At 35.5% G+C, this 22427-nt stretch overlaps 1 protein-coding gene across 23 annotated transcripts in view; it reads left to right on the top strand.

Annotated features, from left to right (window-relative positions):
- LOC140156010 (uncharacterized) overlaps nt 1-22427 on the top strand; it is a 72062-nt gene that overhangs the window by 29733 nt on the left and 19902 nt on the right. For 17 of the 23 annotated variants that reach the window (XM_072179092.1, XM_072179091.1, XM_072179087.1 and 14 more), the window contains 22 exons: nt 1848-1958; nt 2245-2343; nt 3372-3482; nt 6722-6832; nt 8542-8640; nt 9016-9129; nt 10188-10295; nt 15496-15618; nt 15740-15868; nt 16477-16596; nt 16878-17006; nt 17224-17331; nt 17745-17861; nt 18400-18513; nt 19053-19169; nt 19756-19884; nt 20124-20234; nt 20506-20625; nt 20926-21042; nt 21572-21685; nt 21857-21979; nt 22127-22243. In XM_072179092.1, coding sequence (XP_072035193.1) covers nt 1848-1958; nt 2245-2343; nt 3372-3482; nt 6722-6832; nt 8542-8640; nt 9016-9129; nt 10188-10295; nt 15496-15618; nt 15740-15868; nt 16477-16596; nt 16878-17006; nt 17224-17331; nt 17745-17861; nt 18400-18513; nt 19053-19169; nt 19756-19884; nt 20124-20234; nt 20506-20625; nt 20926-21042; nt 21572-21685; nt 21857-21979; nt 22127-22243 — 2541 coding nt within the window. The remainder of the gene's footprint in view (nt 1-1847; nt 1959-2244; nt 2344-3371; nt 3483-6721; nt 6833-8541; nt 8641-9015; nt 9130-10187; nt 10296-15495; nt 15619-15739; nt 15869-16476; nt 16597-16877; nt 17007-17223; nt 17332-17744; nt 17862-18399; nt 18514-19052; nt 19170-19755; nt 19885-20123; nt 20235-20505; nt 20626-20925; nt 21043-21571; nt 21686-21856; nt 21980-22126; nt 22244-22427) is intronic. The other 6 variants (XM_072179070.1, XM_072179071.1, XM_072179074.1 and 3 more) reach the window with 6 other exon arrangements.

The following is a 22427-nucleotide window of genomic DNA, read 5'->3' as shown; positions in this document are numbered from 1 at the left end:
TGTAATGTTACAGATTTTAGAAACCATATTATTTCTTTGAAATAAACATATAGTACATGGTACTGATTTTTTAAACTTCAGTATTTTTTAACTTAACGGATTTAATTCATTGCTAATCATGTAAATATAATTTAAACATAGACCAATAAGGTATAGCCTGATTAGCCTCCAACCCAAAGGACTGCATTATAATAATACCTATATAGTATCCCTGCTTCATTCCAACAAAACCATAGCCTATAAAACAAACAAGGTGATACAATAGCTAAACACAATGATCAGATACAGATACCATGGATACAGATACAAGGTGATACAATGGCTAAGCACCACTATCAGATACAAGGTGATACAATGGCTAAGCACAATTATCAGATCCAAGGTGATACAATGGCTAAACACAATTATCAGACACATGGCTTGGCACATTTACCAGATACAATGGCTAAGCACTATTATCAAATACAAGTTGATGGCTTTCACGTGTAATTTTGGAAGGACATATGGAAATGAATTGTCTTATTTTGTCATTACTTACCATGTAAATAACCAGTTGTCAATACTAGTATATTACCTGTGAACTTCTAAACGAACCCGCCGTAATTGTTGTTTGTTGATAATTCATATAGCAGACCCAAATTTTAATGACATACCGTAGTGAAGATTCAAATTTGCTAGTATGAATTTTAACAAATATAGTATTCACAATAAATAAAGTACCAGTCTTTTGACATAACACGGTAGATTTCAAAATCACAATGTGCGCAAGGATGCCTCTTTGAATTGACGGAAAATGATGCAGAAATCACCAAGTTATGAACCAAAAACCTGATGGAATTAAGTAACTTAATTAAGTTGCACTTTTCGCTTCGGTCATCGTAGCAGAAACAATTCATAATTTACCGCCCTGAAAAGCCCTGGGGGGCACTCCAACTTTGGAGGTGACGCGTATGTAGGGCTGTTAGGACCCCCCTTTTTCAGCATCGCTGTCACCCAAAGACCCCACTGATATTTTTTTTACGAACATATGCTCTCTCACCCGAAGACCCCCCATTTTTCCATTTGATCTGTCACCCAAAGACCCTTACAAGTTCAATTTGAACAGCAAGTTTCATTTATCACTAATTTTGTTACTTATTTTTTAAAAAACAATGAAATTTGAAGCCATTTAGAACTAGAAATTTGATTTTCGAGGTTTTTGCGACGCTGTTTCGGCTCTCACCCAAAGATTCCATTTAAAAAAAAGTCATGTTCTCACCCAATGACCCCATATTTTTTACATTTTGCTCTCACCGAATGCCAAAATCATGCTCTCACCCAATGACCCCATATTTTTACATTTTGCTCTCACCGAATGCCCCTTAGTGCGAAAGCGCCAGCCCTACACCTATATCCATTTCATATTGAAGTGCCCCCGGGTGAAAAGTTAAACAGAACATCAACTCTTACTTTTAGCTGTGGGCCGTGTTCAAAAACTGGTAACTTGTGTATAATCTGCGGACATGACAAAAGAATCGAGAAGAGCACGAGAGATTTTGTTTTCATATCCCATTTCCTTACTAACGACAGACATTATGTTTAAATAATACACAACATAATTGTGGTGCGGGACAACACTGTTAACAGTTTAATATTGTCATGATTGTGGGGATTAAAATCATCCGTGGATTTGGAGATTAACTTATCAACTAGAAGTTGTCGTTAATATGGCAAAATTCTGAAAACATACTGAAAAGTGAATTTGACCTGAATTTATAATTCATCTCATGGCCTTTTGTGCCAGCCTAGAAAAATACGCCTCTTTAAAGTGTCTTAATGCTGTTGTATTTATCATGATATGATTTCAGATCCATGTTCACCGAATCCTTGTATGAATAATGGTGCCTGCATCACTGATGGACAAGGCAATGTTCAATGTAGTTGTCTAACTGGTTTTACTGGGGACAGATGTGAATCAGGTAAGAATATCTTCTTCATATATGGCTTCAGTTTACTGTGTTACTAATAAAAGTACTAGTGTCACTTGCATTAGTTTAAGGGACGGCTTCAAAATTTGACCACTGGTTGACCGGCGGTTAATGGTGGTTGAACCGCATTCCATTGTTAATAACAATAGAAACCGGCTCCAATCGTACGGAAACGTGCTGAACCGGCAGTTGAGTTTTAAAGTTGTCCCTTAAAGTTAGTTACATAATTTGAATCGATTTTAACACATTTAATTTGATACTTTTACATCAAATATAGCCAATGCGTGTCAGGGCATCACTTGTTTATATGGCGGCACATGCGTAGAAGGGACCTGTATGTGTATAAATGGATATTCTGGAACAAACTGTGAAATAGGTAAGAGAAAGCATGAAGCTTGAGGACAATTGAATACATGAATCCAACCCCCCCCAAGTCCATGATAAATGATTTCGAGAAAAAAACCCGTGTATCATTTTAATTCCTTTAGTTAGATTTACCTGGTCAATATGGTAAGTTTTACGTGCAAATGACGATTAGCATTTCAGGGACTTCGTGGGGTTCATTTTAAATTCTGGACTTGGGTGGTTTTTTGAATCATATACAAAGACAACAATGTTGAAATGAGATTACCACCAGTAAGATAATACAAAATAAAGCACACAGTTATGTATAATGTAGATAAGCATTCTGCCATGTAATATAAACCACACACTTTCCTTGATTAAACCCATTTTTTTCTAAAGTCACTCTCCAGCAATGAATGTGTTACAAGTGGACTTTTATACATACTGGATTTCAATCAATGTGTTACAAGACTCAAATCATGGACTTGGGTTGATTCTTTCATACATACTATTTTTCACATGCTCAATAGACACAGAGGATGAATTTGAGTTGTTCTTTCCCACATATGACAGGCCTGTGTATAGCAACACGTTCCCATGCTTAACTCAATTTGGCCAAATTATGGACTTGGATGGGTTTTGTATTCATATATTCAATTAAAAACATTAGTTCAGTCATGATTAATTTTTTTATCTAAATAAAGATATTAAAATGGAACGCAGCAAAAAAATTAACAATTAGACAGCAATGCTGTCACAATAACAATAACAAAACAAAACAAACAAAAACCCGGAATCAATAAACTAATCATTTTGCCAGCAAAATTGATTTCAATATTTTAATGTCCTTAAATAAAAAGCAAACCTTAGAAATTTTCGTACAAAAAGCTGTTTTTGCAAATCAATTCAAGGGGAAAGGTGAACCATTGATATAGGAAAAAAATCAGTCGAATCAGGATTTATAAATCACAACTTTTCTATTCTATCAAAATATTGGTCTTAGGTTTTGGGTGTCGAAATTAAATGACTGTATAATATTTATGTTTAAAATTTTTGCAGACCCATGTGCATCCAGTCCATGTCTGAATGACGCCGCCTGCGTACATGATGGGCAAGGTGCTTTATTTTGTAGTTGTGTAAATGATTATACTGGAGACAGATGTGAAATACGTAAGTCTGATTTATTTACTATTTTATACGATTCAAATAATCAAATACTCATAGAACTGATAGCAGACTTTTTACAAGTTAAAAGCTTACAGACAGTGGTGTTTATTCATCGTGTGTGCCCGATTAGTGGCTGGTAAATTACAGAGGTACAGCTCCAATAATAGTGAATATTTCACAACGTTAGAAAACATAAGTTTTCTAAATGGAACTGAAGTTCCTTTTACTTAAAATTTTCACTTTTTTTGTGAGTTGGCCCTCAGAACACGGTATTATAAAAAGAGGTGATATATATCATTGCTTTCTAGAACTGTAATATGATAATATTGAAACAATTTCATTTCTTTTCAATTAATCATTGAGATATTGCTTGGGACTTAGGTCGTTAGTTACCAACATGATGGGTGAATCATTTTAACGGAGAATAACCTAATATCAAGATATCAATTTGACAAACTCGAAAGAGGTTATACATTCGTAAAATATTGCCTAGCCCGTGATTACATGTGATGCGATCAAGCAAAATCAGTCTGAAGAAGGCCCAGGTCAATTTTGGGATTCTTACATTTTCATTGTTAGCGTATTCAAAGGTCTACATTAGTGAAAACCCCGTGTCAACACGACATTGGTTTATATTACAAAGTTACAACAATTTGAACGCCGGTACATTAAAAAGAAAGAAACGGAGAAAATCAAGTTTTAAATTGGAGTACTTTAATTAAGTCATTTTTAGCACATCTAAAATACACGTATATGGTCAATACCAGCCAAAGCGGGACAAAATTCTCTCTGGGGCCATTTTGAAAATGTTTTCCTTTTCAATTCTAGACTTATCAAGTGAGACGATCATATCTAGTGAATCATCAGGTGGAAGTGCCTTCGGATTGAAATATGACTTTTCTTGCTAGACCAAATAAAGTGTTAAATGCGCATATGCATGTTACCCACGAATTCAAGCCTTTTTCACCTGTTGTACGCCATAAAATTTCACTTTCTTTAATATCTTTCAATATTTTATGTGTGACTCATATACACTAGAAATCGGTGAAGACTTTGAACGTAAAATAGAATTTTATTACATATATCTACAAAGAAATATTTTGGTCATTACAAATTTTAAGAAAGAACCAGGTGTACAGTTAAGATTGTGTCAATTCTTCGAACTCTTTCCAAAGTGGCTGTCATTTAACATTACTGTATTATTTCGAAAGATTAGAATAAATGCTTCATATAAATATAAAGTTAGATTTTGTATCTCGTCGCAGGATGAGGATCTCGGATGGATTCGTGGAAAATAACAATTCCTATTAATTTTTTTAAATAAAAATAAAAAATACTTTTCCGTATGTCAATAATTCAGGCTGCAATGGCACTAAAATGAATTTCAATCAAAATACAAACAACGTGGAATATTAAGAATGGATCATTATGGTATTTTGGGTATAAAAAATTTGAGAATAATGAAGTTGCCAAATTCAAATAGACAGAGCAAACAGTTTTATATTATTATTTTAGTAAAATCATTACATATTTTCATGCAGCAATATTCTATTAAACCGTGTTTGACAGTTCCTATGTACTAAAACACTATCAATACATTGTTAACTATAATTTAAGTAGGGATTCGTGGGTAACCAAAATGTTCGTGGGTAACACATATTTGAAGGTATGTATTGGTAAGCGGCAAAATAGAAAATATTACAGAAGGTTGGAAACCATCATGCAGTTATTCCTCCATTGTGTTTCAATGATTCCCGTTTCTCTAACCAATTGCATTTACCCAAAAAATGGTAATTTAGGATAAACAATCAAAACTTCATGATACAGATTCAGTATACCTTCAAGAGGACACTATTAAACAGGAATGTTTTGGAACCTATTTCGCATGTTTTCAAAATGTTAAGATGCATAAGAAACATATAATTTACGAGTAAATCCTTGGATTCGTGGGTAACGCCGAATTCGTGGGTAAAGCTATGAGTACTATAGTACCGTTTGGGGTTTGCGTTTCTTAGGTGCATAAACTGTAATTACTGTAAAAATGATAGCATACCCATGGCTTGAATATGTGCTGATTTAAACTTAAAATAAACAATCTCCTTGTTTTTCAAGGTTAGCATCTATTCGGGATTCGTGGGTAACAAAAGATTAAACCGTCGTAGATTCTTTTTTTTAAAGCGGTGAACGTATTTTTACGATTTACAATTTTAAGCGCTTGTCAAACTAAATTCAGTGTCCAAAGTCATTAAATGTTAATTTAAGTTATGGCAATTATATTTGCTGGACTCGTGGGTAACAGTTGATACGTGGGTAACGTCAAATTTGATTTTATGTAATTTTATGGGTAAAACGTATTTGCATAAAATAATCACTTGGACCTCAGAATTATAGAACGAAACTTCGTTTCATGATATAGTCATTTATGGCATATTCACTTAACATTTTTCAGAACGATCATTTTATTTTTGATACGCGGGTAACAAAATTATTAGCCAAATTGACTTAATGGCCTCTAGAGTCCACAAACTTTGGTGGAATTCAATCGTTTTACATATGATGAGAGATCATGCAAACGTCTTTCTAACGGTAATAATTTCATTTTGATTGAAGGACATTCAATGACATATATGGTGCTTTATCTTTGGATTCGTGGGTAACGCCAATTCATTTAAGCCATCATAACTTGTCCCCTGGTATGACTTGCTAGTAAAGGCCTATATGCACAAAGAGAGCACATTGGACGTGACATGATATGCTCCATCAATAACGTGATTTCCTTTATTAATGACATTTTAAAGTGGAAAGTTAACATAGAGAGAATTTTGTCCTGCTTTCGCTGGAATTGACCATATACATAGTCATCTTAACAACTATACCTTTGGTTTAATATATGGCTACGAAATGTTGGCATAACAAAACGCTAAATCCAAACTTCTTTTGGAATAATTTCACGATTTTTGACAATTATCGAAGTTGGATGGGGGGGTCAAAAGTCCTCCTTTAACATTTTCCCTTCGGAATTTCATCAAAATATATTTATGTGTGAAAGAACAATGTTTTTCCCTTCCTATTTTGCAAAAAAAGGTCAATTTTGATTTTCCACCCGTACACACATAATTTGAAAAAAAACACCCCAAGATTGCCGAGTTGCGACTGATTTTGTTAGATCGCATCACATGATATGACCCTGTTTATGGTTGCAATATGTTGAATTTAAAACATTATTATCGTTTGTATTTTAGCTCCTGTAGACCCGTGTGCTTCAGTGACTTGCCTCAATGGTGGTCAGTGTCTGGTTGGTATTGGACTCTGCGCTTGTTTTAACGGATACTCAGGAGATACTTGCGAAATAGGTAGGATTCAATTTGATCTAAGGAGGTTTGAATTCTATTCGATTTCATCACCTGATAAAAGGTCCAACTTTTTACTTATTGTAAACAAAACCGCACAATTGGCATGATTGGGGTGGGTGTGTATGTGTGCGGGTGAAAATGAAGGATTTGAGTTATTTTCCCGAGTGACATTCAACTAACTATCTGTCAAGTTTCCCAATGTTATAAACGGCATGTTTTGATAAATCTTTTTGACCTTTGACCTGATAACAGACTCGTAGACTCCTGAGAGTTTGAACCGATCCCCGTCTTTGTTGAGAGATGGTTGGTTGGCTTTGATGTGAACTGCTTCCTTGACTCCACACGTTGGAACCACCTGCTGTCCCTATGCCTATCGAGTATGTGAACTTTATCCAAGTCCACAAAATGTCCAGGAGACTCGATGTGAATGTGGTTAGAGACCTCTGATGCTGTAATGCTGGGCCTCCTATGTTCCTGAGACCGTGTTTTTAAGGAGCGTTCAGTTTCACCAATATAAGATTCTTTGCACTGTCCGGTTACAGTTTTGCCCTGGCATGGGATGTAATATACCGGACCTGTAATGTCTTTCTTTTCTGTCTTGTCCTTGGGTGACACAAATTAAGGATTTGTCTTAGTGTGCGGGTTGGTTTAAGGAACACGCTGACACCGAAATTGCTAAATGTCCTTCTAATGGCTTCATAGGTGCCTTTGATGTAGGGTAGCACTACGTGGCCTTTATTAGGGCGTTTATCGTCACGCGTTTTGCGAGTTTTTGGTTGATTCGCTTTATCCAGTGCCCATTTGGGATATCCACATTTCGCTAGAGCATTGTTCACATGAGATTTCTCGTCCTCGCGATCCTGATGGTAGGTGACTACGGTATCAGCCCTATGGTACAAAGTTCGGATGACTCCAAGTTTTTGATCAATGGGGTGATTAGAGGCAAAATTCAGATATTGATCCGTGTGTGTGCTCTTGCGATAGATGGTTACTTTGGTTGATCTGTCTGGTTGAATAACGGTGAGCGTATCTAGAAAGGCAAGCAAGTTATTCTCTTCTCCTTCGGTGGTAAATTGAATGTCCTTATCCAGCGAATTGAGGTGGTCAGTGAATTCTTGAGAGTGACACTTCTTAAGTTTACAATGGGTGTCATCTACATAGCGAAACCACCACAGAGGGGGTGGGCGCTGTCTCAATAGCTCTCTGGGCCGGTTCAAACTCTCAGGAGTCTACGAGTCTGTTATCAGGTCAAAGGTCAAAAGATCACGACCTGATACAGTCACTCTCTCGCTGATGAAAGATGGAGTACCATCTGAAAATTCCGAGGTAGGAATTAATTCCTTGTGTTTGGATCAAAAGTTTAAATCAAAATCATGATTTATACCAACACAGATGAACTGTCATGAACATATTACTCTTATTATTACTCTTATTATTACTCTTATTATTACTGTTATTATTACTACTATTACACAGTACCCTGTGTCATGTCTTATAAAAACTGATGCGTCGCAATAATCGTTTATAATTGATGGTAACCATTTTTGTTTGCATGCGTCTCATAATTTACGAACCGTTTACTGCTACTACTTGTATTTCATATTCTAATTTCCTCACAATCTGAATTTCAACTTACACTTTACCCTTTTCCTCTTTGCACCAATCACATTTGTCACTCCTTACCTACTTTCTGCGCATGTGCACTACAGCACCAGCATGTAATCCGAACACATGTCAGAATGGCGGAACCTGCAATGAAGGTGTTTGCGATTGTCCAGACGGTTATACTGGACTTCACTGTGAAACCCGTAAGTAATTCAAGACCGAATTCAAATGAGCATAAATTTATTAAAGCTGTGACAGAAACTGCAAACCAAAGATAACAACAAGTCCCGATGAACACATGAAACAGAAAAATCAATCATATTGTCTAAACTTTTTAAAAAGGTACGATTATTCCAGTGTATGATCCATTGCCGAAAGCCACTTTTTCAAGTACCGCTTGCCAGTCAGGTTGCAAGTTTCTCTATTTCCAATTACACTAGTATTTATCACTTCTTATGTTTATTTGTCAGTATCCTTGTTTGGTTCTCCTCCGCAGATTTGTGAATAATATAAGCTGAACAATTGACCTTCACCCCTTAAATCTTACAAATGATAATAATGTTTCTGTGTGTATTTAGCAGACCCTTGTAATCCGAATCCTTGTCAGAACCAAGGACAATGTTTCCAGGATGGTATAGGAGGCACAACATGTCTTTGTTCCAATGGATACACAGGCCAACTTTGTGAAACCGGTATGATTTTGATTTATAGATAATAATAAATATATAGATAGCTGGGGCTTGACTCAAAGCAGAACAGCATCAAATTGACATATTACAGTCTCAAACTTGCCTCATTCCCCTTTTCTTTCTCACTAGGCAAGTGAAATATTATGGTAGAAATAGATGTTGTTTAGGCTTAAAAAATATATAACAAGAATCCGGCTTGCCGAATTTTTCTTAAATTAATCAAGTTGAAATGTATTAAATCGAGTACTGGATTAAATTTGCATATGCAATACCACACAACTCTTTATTAGCCATCGTTATCCACATTTGCATTTCAAAATAACACGAATGATCTGACTTTTGCTTTGTTTAACCATCCTTTGGTGTCTTTTAACCTACGCATGTAACCATTATTATCTTAAGTTAGCATAAATGCGTTAAAACCATTCAGCACCCGTCCCATCTTGAATAGTTTTTAACTATTTGGACTTCTAGAAGTAGAACAATAAAAACGTAATTGTACCTTGTACAGTTCTACAACCATTATCATGAATTTATTATTATCATTTTTATCAAAGACCTTGGCAAGTCCATGCCTAGTTGCTTTTACTTATACAGAGCAAACGATCCCAGCTTTCTATGTTTTGATTTGATTTGTTCGGGTTCTGACAACCCTGGATAACCCAAGAAAGCTTCTATTGAAGCTTATTTCCATTGGGGTCCATTTGAACACCAGGACTGGTTGGGAACAGTCAGGGGTTAACACCCTACTCTTTTCGAAACTGGCTGCGAACAGGTATGGCTCTCTGCACAAATGAATATTCAAATGAATATATAATCATAGCTTGTCATGTCCTATGTAACCACCAGCTGCGTGTAACCACGATCCTTGGCGTTTTGCTCTTAGATCACACGAGCATGATCATGGTAAAAAACAAAAAACAAAACACAAATAAACAAAAAAAGTCGATTGCGTGTGCATGTAATAATTGTATTTGCTTGTGAATAAGCGCTCTGTTAGGATACATAAGAGTCCTGTTTTAACAAAATTTAAATTTGATTATGTTATTATTTTCCTGCAGCCCCTCCTCCTGATCAATGCAATCCCAACCCATGTCAAAATGGCGGCGCTTGTAATGAAGGAGTCTGCTCATGTCCTGAAGGCTACACTGGATCTTTATGTGAAAACGGTAAGGTTAAAACGACCACCACGAACAAAAACGTGTTTTTTAATAATTCAAAATTCAAGTAGAAATAAAATTCGCCTCTAAGTTTTAGTTAAGATATATTTGTGTCATTTGTACTACTTACCTCTGTGTCAAGGTAAGTACACAGACACTCACAACGCATATCATGATATGACACCATCCCAGCCACACAACCACGCACACCGACATCGCCTGGCTAATAATTATTTGGTGCAGCAGTGACATTAAAATGAATACACGGTTCATGATGTAAACTATGAAATATATTATTGTGATACAATTGGGATACAAATGTTTATTATGTTCAAAATCAGTTACGGAATTAAAGACGGAGAGGGTGATCGACTACATTGTATTCATATCATTCCATTTTGTGTAGGCCTACCCATGTTTACAAATAGGATTCCCACATTTACATGACTAGTGACATGAACAAACACTTCTCAATAGCTTCCATGAATTGTCGAGGTTTAGCCAATGTAAAAAAACGTAGAGATGTACTTCACTTTTTTAAGGAAGAAAAACCATTCTTTATATTGTCTACAGGACACTCATTTTGTAAAAGATGTTGAAAATATAATTCGTTCTGAATGGGGATTTGATTGCTATTTTAGTTCATATAAAAGCAACGCAAGGGGCGTGGCAATATTATTCAATAATAATTTTGAATATAAAGTTAATCAGTTTAAGTGCGATACAAAAGGAAATATGCTTGTAATTGATATTGTAATAAATAATTGCAATATAACATTGATTAATATATATGGTCCCAATAACGATGAACCAGAGTTTTATGATAATTTATACAATGTAATTAATGAGTTTGATAACGAACATATAATTATATGCGGCGATTGGAATTTGGTAATGAATGAGGCACTTGATACTTACAATTATGTTAGAGCTAACAATCCAAATGCAAAAAAGAGAGTGGTAGAACTTTGCAATTCATTGAATTTGACGGATGTATGGCGCATAAATAATCCAGATTTACGCAAATATACATGGCGGCAACATGATACTTTGAAACAAGCCCGTCTTGATTTCTTTTTAATATCGTCAGAATTAAATTCCAAACTATCTAAATGTGATATCAAACCAGGTTATCGTACGGACCATTCATTAGTCGATATACATCTAGATTTCAATGACATTGAGCGTGGCAAAGGCTACTGGAAGTTTAATAACTCTCTTTTAAAGGATACAGAATATGTTAATTTGGTGAAGAAAACTATAAAAGAAGTGGTAGAGAAGTATGCGGCACCTCCATATATTTTGTCAAATTTAAACACAATCCATCCTAGAGATATCCAGTTTATAATCAATGATCAACTGTTTTTTGAAATGATTTTATTAGAAATTCGTGCTAAAACTATTTCTTACTCAGCTTTCAAAAAGAAAGATTTGGGAAGATTGGAGAGAGAACTTGAATCTGAGATAACAGAATTATTTACAAAGGTCGCTTCGGGTGACCACACTTTAAATGTACAATTGAATATGAAGCAAAACGATCTTGAGAATCTGCGTAAAGATAAAATGAAGGGGGTCTTGATAAGATCTAAAACTCGCTGGTTTGAGCTTGGTGAAAAACCGTCTAAATATTTTTTGAACATGGAAAAACGTAATTTAGTTAACAAAACAATAAATAGAATAGTTCGTACAGATGGTTCTGTTTTAACCAACTCAAAGGATATTCTTTCTGAGGCAAGAAATTTTTATAAAGATTTATATTCGGAATCTGAAACTGATGATAATGCTGATGTTGACTCTGTTTTTGCAAATATAAATACTCCAATCTTGTCAAACGCCCAGCGCGATAGTCTTGAGGGTCCTATAACATATAAGGAACTTTTAAATGCTCTTAAAAACAGCAAGAATGATAAATCACCTGGATCTGATGGATTTAGTTCGGAATTTTATAAAGTATTTTCAATGATCTTGTATGGTATTTGCTTCGTTCGTTAAATTATGCGTATGAAAATGGACAACTTTCTGTAACTCAAAAATATGGTATAATCACTTTATTACCCAAAGGAGATAAACCACGTCAATTTTTGAAGAACTGGCGGCCTATATCCCTCCTAAATGTATCTTATAAACTCGCCTCGTCGTGCATCGCAACCAGATTAAAATCCTGCTTGTCCGATATTATACACGAACACCAAAAAAGGTTTTGTCACGGGTCGATATATTGGAGAAAACATACGTTTAATGTACGACCTGATGAGTTTGGCAGGGAATAAAAATATTCCTGGCCTTTTTCTCATGATTGATTTCGAAAAGGCCTTCGATTCGGTATCACATACATTTATAATGAAAATATTAGATAAATTCAATTTTGGCAATTCGATTAAAAAATGGATTCGTGTTTTTTATAATCAAGCTTCATCATCAGTACTAGTTAATGGATTTCTTTCGGAATCTTTTAAGGTGGGTAGAGGATGCAGACAAGGCGACGGACTAAGTCCCTATTTATTCATCCTTTGTGCGGAAGTCCTAGGTATGATGGTTCGAAAAAATCAGAATATTAAAGGTATTAGAATAGGGGATGCAGAATATCGCATATCTCAATATGCTGATGATACTGTTCTTTTTCTTGATGGCACAGAGAAGTCAATGAATGAAGCTTTTAAAATCCTCGATTCGTTTGAAAACATGTGTGGTTTACGGGTAAATATAGACAAAACTAATGTTGTGTGGATTGGGTCAAAAAGTGGTAGCAATGAAACAATTTGTGATCATTTGAACGTTAAATGGATTCATAATAATAACTGTTTTAGAGCACTAGGTATTGACTTCACTGTGTCACTTGAAAGAATGGTGCAGATTAATTATGTAAAAACAATGGAGTCAATTCATGAATTAATTCACCAATGGTCAAGACGTAATCTTACAGTTCTGGGCCGTGTAACAATAGTTAAATCACTTATTTTATCTAAGCTTACCTTTCTGATTTTAACTTTGCCTAATCCACAATACGAGTTAATAAAAGATTTAAACCAAATAATATATAAATTTATATGGAAAGGTATTGATAAGGTTACAAGAAATCAAATGATCCAAGATTATGGTCAAGGAGGTGTGAGAATGGTTGATGTCCAGTCATATATACATGCACTAAAAATAACCTGGATTCGTAGAATCATTAAAAATGCGGAGACAGAGTGGGTAAAGCTTTTTCTTCAGACAACAGGTATAAACCGTATCCAGGACATTGAGGGTGGATCTACTAATATTATGAATTTCATGAATAATAACAATGATAAACCGAATCAATTTTGGAAAGATGTTTTTTGGGCATGGTTTAGTTTTTCTAACTGTCATCAACCAACTACCAGACAGGAGGTACTGAAAAGTTCACTTTGGTACAATGAAAACATTAAAGTGGGTAAACAAAGTTTGTATTACCAGCATTGGGTTCGTAATGGTGTTGATCTTGTAAATGATCTATTAAATGAGAGAGGTGAATTCCTCTTGCTGGAGGATTTTATGCGTATATTTCATGTTCGCACAAATTTTGTTGAATACGGTGGTGTAATATTGGCGATCAAAAAGTCATTTCCAAAATTCTTTGACAAACCTGGTGATACCCTTGTTTATCCCACTATTCCATTTCACTTTGATGTTCTCTTTAAAGATAAAAAGGGTTCCAGAAGAATATACAATATTCTTGTTTCGAAAAAAACAATTGTTCGTAAATATGTACAAAAATGGGAAGAAAAGCTTGAAGCTACATTTGATCCTTCAAGATGGAATGTTATTTTTAATACACCCTTCAAATGTACAATAAGTACTAAACTCAGGTGGTTTCAATTCAGAATAATTCACAGAATCCTTGGTACAAACGCATTTTTATTTAAAATTGGGATAAAAGATTCCAGTATGTGTACCTTCTGTCTGGAGGAGAGTGAAACTTTGATTCATATGTTTTGTGATTGTCATGTGGTTAGGAAATTTTGGGATGATGTGAAAAGGTGGATCGAAAACAAAGTTAATATAAATCTCTCTTGGAAAAAAGATAATCTGCTTTTTGGCGTTGGTCCTAGCTATATTGTTTTGGATTTGATTCTAGTTTTATGTAGATTTCATATATATAAAATGAAAATGAAAGAAAATAACCCTTCGATCCACATTTTCAAGAAAGAATTGCAAAATCATTATAAATTAGAAAAATATATTTACATATGTAACAATAACATTGGTTTATTTTATAAAAGATGGGGTATTTTCAATTCACTCTGTAGAGAATAAGATTTAGACCCTCATGCACGCGGAGAGGTTTTTGCATGGCTATGTGTAGTGGCAGAACCTCGTAATGTGAGGTTCTGTACTTGCATAGCGTTGTGTGAGAGCTTCTCTGTGTGTATGAAATTATATTTCATCATGTGTATCATGTAATATCATTGTGTATCATGTGTATGCTTAATGTTTACCTCTGTTTAAAGTTAAACTTGAATAAATGTTTTTTTTTCCTCTGAAAAAAAAAAAAAAAAAAAAAAAAAAAAAAAAAGTAAAAAAAAAAAAAAAAAAAAAAAAAAAAAAAAAAAAAAAAAAATGAATACACGGGATCGATACACGTGAATTGCTATGCACGATTTTGATATCAGACGAAAATCTTCGGATACTGAGTTAGAAAATGATGAATATCTCCCGTAAATGAATTTTTCTCAAGAAACCAGATGTGGTCTCATACACTTGAAAATACGTGTTGAACAGATATTATAGTCGTTAGCGTGCGCTTTGAAAATTGGCCGTGCGCTTTGAACTCAAAATTTGACTAAGACTCTCAATTTTATATTGCGTTGGTCTTGTATGGACTACAGCGCGCAGCAGGCTATAGCGGCACTCACTCAAGTGGAGAGAGTATAACCATTGACCGCAATGTCGTATACAAGCTTGCTCACAGAGCGAGAAATCAATTACCCCGTCTATGTCAGTAGCGTTAGTCAGGTCACTTCGCTAATAATATGCATCTCATAAGGTCCGAATAAAATGGTCATGGGTGGCTGTGGATTCAACCTACCATGGCGATTTCTACTATGAAGATATCGGGGCGATGTCACTGTGCCACGTTACCCCTACCCCAAAACACCCCATGTATGCTCAAACTTATATTTCAATTGATCCTATAGCTATTAAATGTATATAAACATGATAATTACCTCTTTTATTTATCAACCAGGAACGCCTCAAGACCCATGTGCATCGTCTCCTTGTCAAAATGGCGGTAATTGTTTGGGAGATGGAAATTCAAATCACATATGTCTTTGTAATAATGGATATTCTGGCGATTTGTGTGAAATACGTAAGTATCACTGTTGAATAAAAATCAAATTTGGCTACCATATTCTATTTATTGGTTGTATTTTGCGGACAGTTTTAACACTCCTTCTGATGACAGAATATTTATTTAAATTTTATTCCAGGTCCATCAGATTTGTGCAACCCCACGCCATGTCAAAACGGAGGAACCTGTAGTATTTCTAACAATAACGGCCAGGATAGCTTCATTTGTACTTGCCCTCAGGGGTTTATTGGAACATTCTGCGAAATATGTAAGTTGGTGGTACTTCACTACGATAATGTGTTCGTAATCTTCATATAATTTAATAAGCATTGTTTAACAATAATTGTACGCGCCAATAAACTTATGTAACATGTTTAAGGTGAGCACTGAATGTGGGCAACCCAGGTTTACAAAAGAAAGGAAAATGTAATATATTGTGGTCACCAAATTATCCTGGTTACCCGCTACTAACATGGCTTTACCTTGTCAAATACGCGCTTTCGCGCGCAAAAATTGACAATTCTAACGCTAAAATGTGTTCAAATTAGGACAATTGTGGCCTAAAACCGAGACAAAAAGAAGTTGCCCATTAAAACTTGTCCAGGTATTTGAGCCAGGGTACAACTTAACTTCCTCCGCTGCACCGGTCAGTACGCCTCTGCTTGGTGTTGAGAATTCAAAGAAGGGAAATTCCATTACGCGTACGGTAGTTTAATGCCATTTAAATTGGCCTTTAAAGTTAATATTATAACATAATTGGTCTAAAATTAACTTTGGATATCAAACCGACGCGTCGTTTAATACATATTAGCAGGCAAATATCAGTCTGAATGACAGGACACTCCATGATTTTTGAAATGTCTTCTCGCTCTGCAGCTACAGATGGTTGTATACCTAACCCATGTCATAACAATGGAGTTTGCCGTCCAGATGGACAAGGAAGTTTCACTTGTGACTGTGTCAATGGTTTTACCGGGAATGATTGTGGTATAGCACGTGAGTAATTATTCCAATAAGTAAATCGTAGCTAACAAGGGCCTTTCTGGACTATGACACCTGCTAAAATGGCCCACTAGACGTATTGTTCTCCATACACGTAATTTCTCTTGATTGGATTGGCGAGCAATATTCCGCTGTCAAGATTAATTTCAAAAATGCAAAGCAAGTTTTGTCGGGATTTAAGAATCACTGGCTAATTATCAACTCTACGACGTACATCTGTGTTATCAGATTCGGCATCAGATCTAGTCATAATTGGTTTATTATTCCTTTTGCAGCTCCTCAAGATGGGTGTCTTTCAGCCCCTTGCCAGAGCGGAGGTACCTGCATTCTTGGAATAAACGGACAGGGATTTTCGTGCCTTTGCGCCACAGGATTCGCCGGAACGTTTTGTGAAATCAGAATTGGTGTGTATTTCGATAATATTAATCACCTTATCAGTAAATAAGTGGATCAGATGACCTTAGTCTTATATCTGATGAAGTCCTCTGATGTGAAGGATTATTTATTTAATCAACAAACGTAATAGATCTATTCAACATACTTGCTTTGATTCAATTGAATATTACAAACATCCCGAATAATAGAAATATTATCGCCGTTTCCTTATTATATGCCTTGCAGATGTGTGTAATCCAAACCCCTGCCAAAATGGGGGAACATGTAGTGATAGTAATGGAATCGCAGTATGTAGTTGCCCACCAGGTTACATTGGAATGCTGTGTGAAACGTGTAAGTAAACCAAAACAAAGAAAGTTTGTTGCCTAATTAAAATTAGATCCCGAAGGAAAATAATTTCTCTTATATATGTTTGAGCGAACTGTATACAACCACTACACTATTCAATAGCCTTATTGTGATATGGCGGGTGTTTTAAAAGCACGAGCCCTGAGCAAAATATGATGCTCGCGGCGCATACTGTCAGGCAAAAACCCATACCGCGGAATGTGGGCATGTTGCCTGTGGGATTATTTTCCAATCTATGTGTTATTAATCTATGCAAACACGCATACTACCAGGCAATGACGTCAGAAGTCAACTCATCTATATCTGGAAATGTATGTTCGTCTCATATCAACATGAACATTAATATATCAAAATATCGTAATGATTACAATATCTTATTTTATTGAAATGCACTTTAGCATCATCGGATCCATGTGATTCGAGTCCATGTTTTAATGGAGGCATCTGTTCTAGTCCAGGAGGAATTATCACATGTTCATGTTTTAGTGGCTTCGGAGGGTCAAGATGCGAAATTGGTAAGAGACAAGTAATTAGTCATTCCACAAGACATCATCCGAACCGAATAATAATAATTATTAATGTGACCGAAATCAGTCAGGGGTAGGCCTAATGTTGCATGTGAAAAAGAAATGTAATGATCGCCTATGATCGATCGGAAGACACACGAAAGATAATTTCCGTGATGTTGACTGTTAACTTTGCTCAAATGCAGACATTAAATGAAGTTTGAATTTGTTGTTGTTCTTGGTTCGTGAACCACGGGACTCGAAAATGTAATAAGTTGATGTCATGTGAAAGGTCTCCTCTCAATTCGATTATTTTAAAATGTTAAGGTACCCGTATTTATGTGGAATCGTCCGCAAAATGATATCGGCATTTATAAGTGCTATGGCCAACCTTATCACATTTATAATTTATAAACATGTCAAGACCGCGAAGATGATTAAAAAATGATTGCCGTTTGTTATATAGAGGCACTATTAATTCTAAAAATACTGAATGTAACTTGTATCTCGGATCATTTATTTTATCATGTTTATTGCACTTTCAAAGATCCGTGTACTTCAGCTCCGTGTCAAAATGGTGGTCAATGCACTCATGATGGGGCCGGAACGTTCTCATGTACTTGTGTCAATGGCTTTACTGGAGATATATGCCAAAATAATGGTAAATATAGTTAAATATAAATGGAAAGTACTAAAATATCTTGTCATTAATTTTTGTAAATGGTTGAAACCCATACACCCCTCTCACGCCTATAGAAGACTTGGCCTTATGACCTTAATCTCCCATGCATTGGTGTAGATATCAAATTGAGTCACCCATTCAGGTGACTCCATTTGAAATTCACACTCCCTGTGTGGTAGATTAAGAGGATGTCTCTATAGGGGTGTATGGATTTCAACTGGAATAACCCAATATAGTTACTTGTCAAAGAGATATTGAAAAATGTGAAAAAAACCCAAGATTGTATGTGACATTATTGATAATGATGGCTATGATATATTAAAATTTTACTTGTTATATGTACACTAGTGTTTATCCACTTAGAAGTGCAATTATAATTGTTCACATAAAACCAGAGGACAAAAAATATATAATTTCATATATGAAAATAAATAAATACACATTTTTGTTACATTTCTATATGATGCTTAATGCATTATACTTTTATTATGTTTTTGTTTTTTGTTTCTTTTTTTTAGGTCAAAATCCGTGTACACCATCTCCTTGTCTTAACGGAGGGGAATGTTTAAGAGATGGAGCTGGGACATTCTTTTGTAACTGTCAGAGTGGCTTTATGGGAAGTCTATGCGAAATTGGTACTTCGTTATTTTTTCCCTTTATTTTAAACTTTGTATATTACAATATTCACTCATATACCTGGATCATTTATGATTGGTGCATGAGGAACGAATTGAGCAGTATCACATTAATTACTGCTTGGTAATGTTGACTTACTTTTAATACATGTAAAATACTTATAATGCAACAATTAACTTCTTGGGAACTTTCGTCATGAGTTACAGAAGATCTATTGATGATAAGCCAACGGAATCCACACTTTTGGGGCCATATACTGATATAGGACATACCGTAAAGGTATACAAGGTTCGTCTGATGGCGCTATAGGCTCCCTTGACATAAGTGGAGTTTTATACACAACCTAAACGTGCCCTCCCGTAAAATTCCCACCAGCAAATAACGGCACGGAACCTTAATTTTTGTTGGGATAATATAAAATTTACTCCAAGGCAACGGAACACAACTGTGCCATTAGAGGAATCTTAACGGTATGCCTGCACCATGTGCACGGATATCGCATTTACATGTACAAGAAGAATGAGAAACAAAGAGACCAGCATTCTAATATTTTAAATTTTAACATTGAATTCTATACCTATATAGCAATTAATCCTGGTGGGGATCCATGCGAGCCGAATCCATGTCTAAATAGCGGAATTTGTTCATCAAATCCTGATGGGAGCTTTATATGCACATGTGCTAATAGTTACTCTGGTACTACTTGTGAAATAGGTAAGACGTTTACTCATCAAATTATTGTAGAGAGCACAACTACAGTAACAAAATATTTATTACAATATTATTTGCAAAAGGCCTTGTGACCACTGCTAGTGTCATGATGCAATGGATCATCATTTTCTCTGACCACTACTTATTTAATTGCAGCCAGACACAAAACAAACAAACAAACAAACAAATCAAAACAAACACACCCTTCAATTTTTGTGATATTTTTTATTTTTTTGTTACAGCTCCGTGCAATTTACAACCATGTTTGAACGGAGGCACATGTTTTCACGATGGACAAAGTTCTCAATTTTGTAGATGTCCGGAGGGCTTTACTGGATCAACCTGCGAAATTGGTGAGCTAGTAATGCTTGGAAAAGAATTCCTCGTTTGCTTGTTTTTTCTTTATAGTTTTTTTCATTACCCAAACAATTACTTTATTATTACCCCAACTTTATGGTAGTTTGAATGTAACATTCATAAATGTATGACATAGAATACCTACCACTCTGATTTGAGTCTCACATCAATTTTTCAATTTGACATAATATAATCGGATTCCATTTGGGGTCCATTTCACTAGCATTTATTTCAATGTGTTATAATTTCAATTTCAATTTCATTTAGCACCAGACAATGTGTGTCAACACCAACCATGCCAAAATGGTGGCACCTGTATCCCTTCAACACAATCACTCTACGAATGTCAATGTCTGACTGGCTTTTTTGACAGGCATTGCGAAACATGTAAGTTGATGTCATTTCGATTCAATTTGCTTTATCGTAATGGGGCGACTTTTGAATTGTGGTTGCCTCCCTGAAAAACTGTAATCATAACCTTAACCGTAATATCTAAACATTGAACCTAAAACATGATCATAACACTAATTATTATACCTAAACCTAGTCCACATCTCTTGAGGGTTATAAAAGTTATTCCAGAGTCTTCTTGTACAGTAATTAGTACCGAAATGATAAAAGAGGACTATTCGACTCTTTTATTGATGCTTCAAGTAGTGACAAATATGTCGTATCTTCATTACTTAGCTAACGACCCATGCCTTCCTAATCCATGTTTGAATGGTGGACAATGCCAAAGTGACTTCCAAGGGACAGTGGTGTGTACCTGTGTGGCCGGATTCACTGGTGATAATTGCGGAATAGGTACGTGTTACTCTAAAACGTATTTAAAAACTATTTTGTATTAAAACTCTTCTCCTTACTGGTTATGTATATAGCGTATGAGCAGTTGTGTATAAAATGATATCGGAAAGCAATTATATGTACGATGAATTGATATTCGTAAGGGCTAATATACAAACAACAAATCAGTGTTATAAAGTGTGTTTTGCACATGATAATGAACAAGTAAAACAATACACCAACAAAAACAAAGGTGACCATTAGAAGCCACTCACTCAGTCAAGGTCAATGATTGCACTCATACCGTAAAGGTTCGCCTAATGGCGCTATGGGGTTCCTTGACATAAGTGGAAATTTAGGCACAACCTAAAAGTGCCCTCCCGCAAAATTCCTTCCAACAAAATACGATAAGTGCACAGAAGCTTTTAAAATTCTTTTTGGGATTTCAGAGGAGGGAGCTCTCTATTTGCACATGAAATTTACCCCCATGGCAAAGGTGCCAAAGTGTGCCATTAGGCGAATCTTTACGGTATAACTGATTTCTCTACAGCTCCTGGACCATGCGATATAAACCCATGCCAGAATGGAGGTACCTGTATGATCACACCCCTAGGTATCACTTGTCAGTGTCAACCCAGTTTCGGCGGCAGGAATTGTGAAATAGGTAGGTATTTTAGATGTCGTTGTACTTCATGTCACCCATATAATTGCATTCGTTGATCTGTTGAAGAATTATGTATTGTGCTTTTTAAAGTGTGAAATTGACAACAAATGACTTTGTCTTGTCGATAAATATCGTCATTATTGTACGTGTTGTTCCATTTACGTATTTCAGCACTTGATCTATGTTCACCAAATCCATGTCTATTTGGAGGTTCGTGTTATCTCGACCAATTTGCACCTGGTGGATGGGGTTGTAATTGCATCAATGGGTTTACAGGAAACACGTGTGAGATAGGTAAGAACCCGTTAATTCGTAGCCTATATGTCAAACCTAATTAGATCATACATAAATGATATTGTAACTACATTAAACAAGAGATGTGACAAACAAAACGTATTAAAAATTTAACAAGTGTGTGTTGTTATTTCACTACGTCATTAGCTACCGGCCAGTGTAATCCGAACCCCTGTAAGAATGGCGGAACATGTAATGAAGATTCACAAGGATCTTTTATCTGCTCATGCGTCTCAGGCTTCATGGGAGATGAATGTCAAGATGGTAACACAATCAAACATTTTACTGCTAGCGTGTTCTTTGGCGATTAAAAAAACCTCTGCCCTTCACTTTCTCAACACAAACATTCCTTGGAGCAAACTTGTAGAATGACTGTCGTCACCCAATCATAATCCCAACCCTTTTATCCTATAATCCCCTAAGACCATAATCCTAACCATAACCCTAA

This window comes from Amphiura filiformis, chromosome 6 (genome assembly GCF_039555335.1).
Source record: "Amphiura filiformis chromosome 6, Afil_fr2py, whole genome shotgun sequence".
Lineage (NCBI taxonomy): Eukaryota > Metazoa > Echinodermata > Ophiuroidea > Amphilepidida > Amphiuridae > Amphiura > Amphiura filiformis.
Note: the sequence above shows the minus strand (reverse complement) of the source record. Positions and strands in the feature narration are given on the sequence as shown.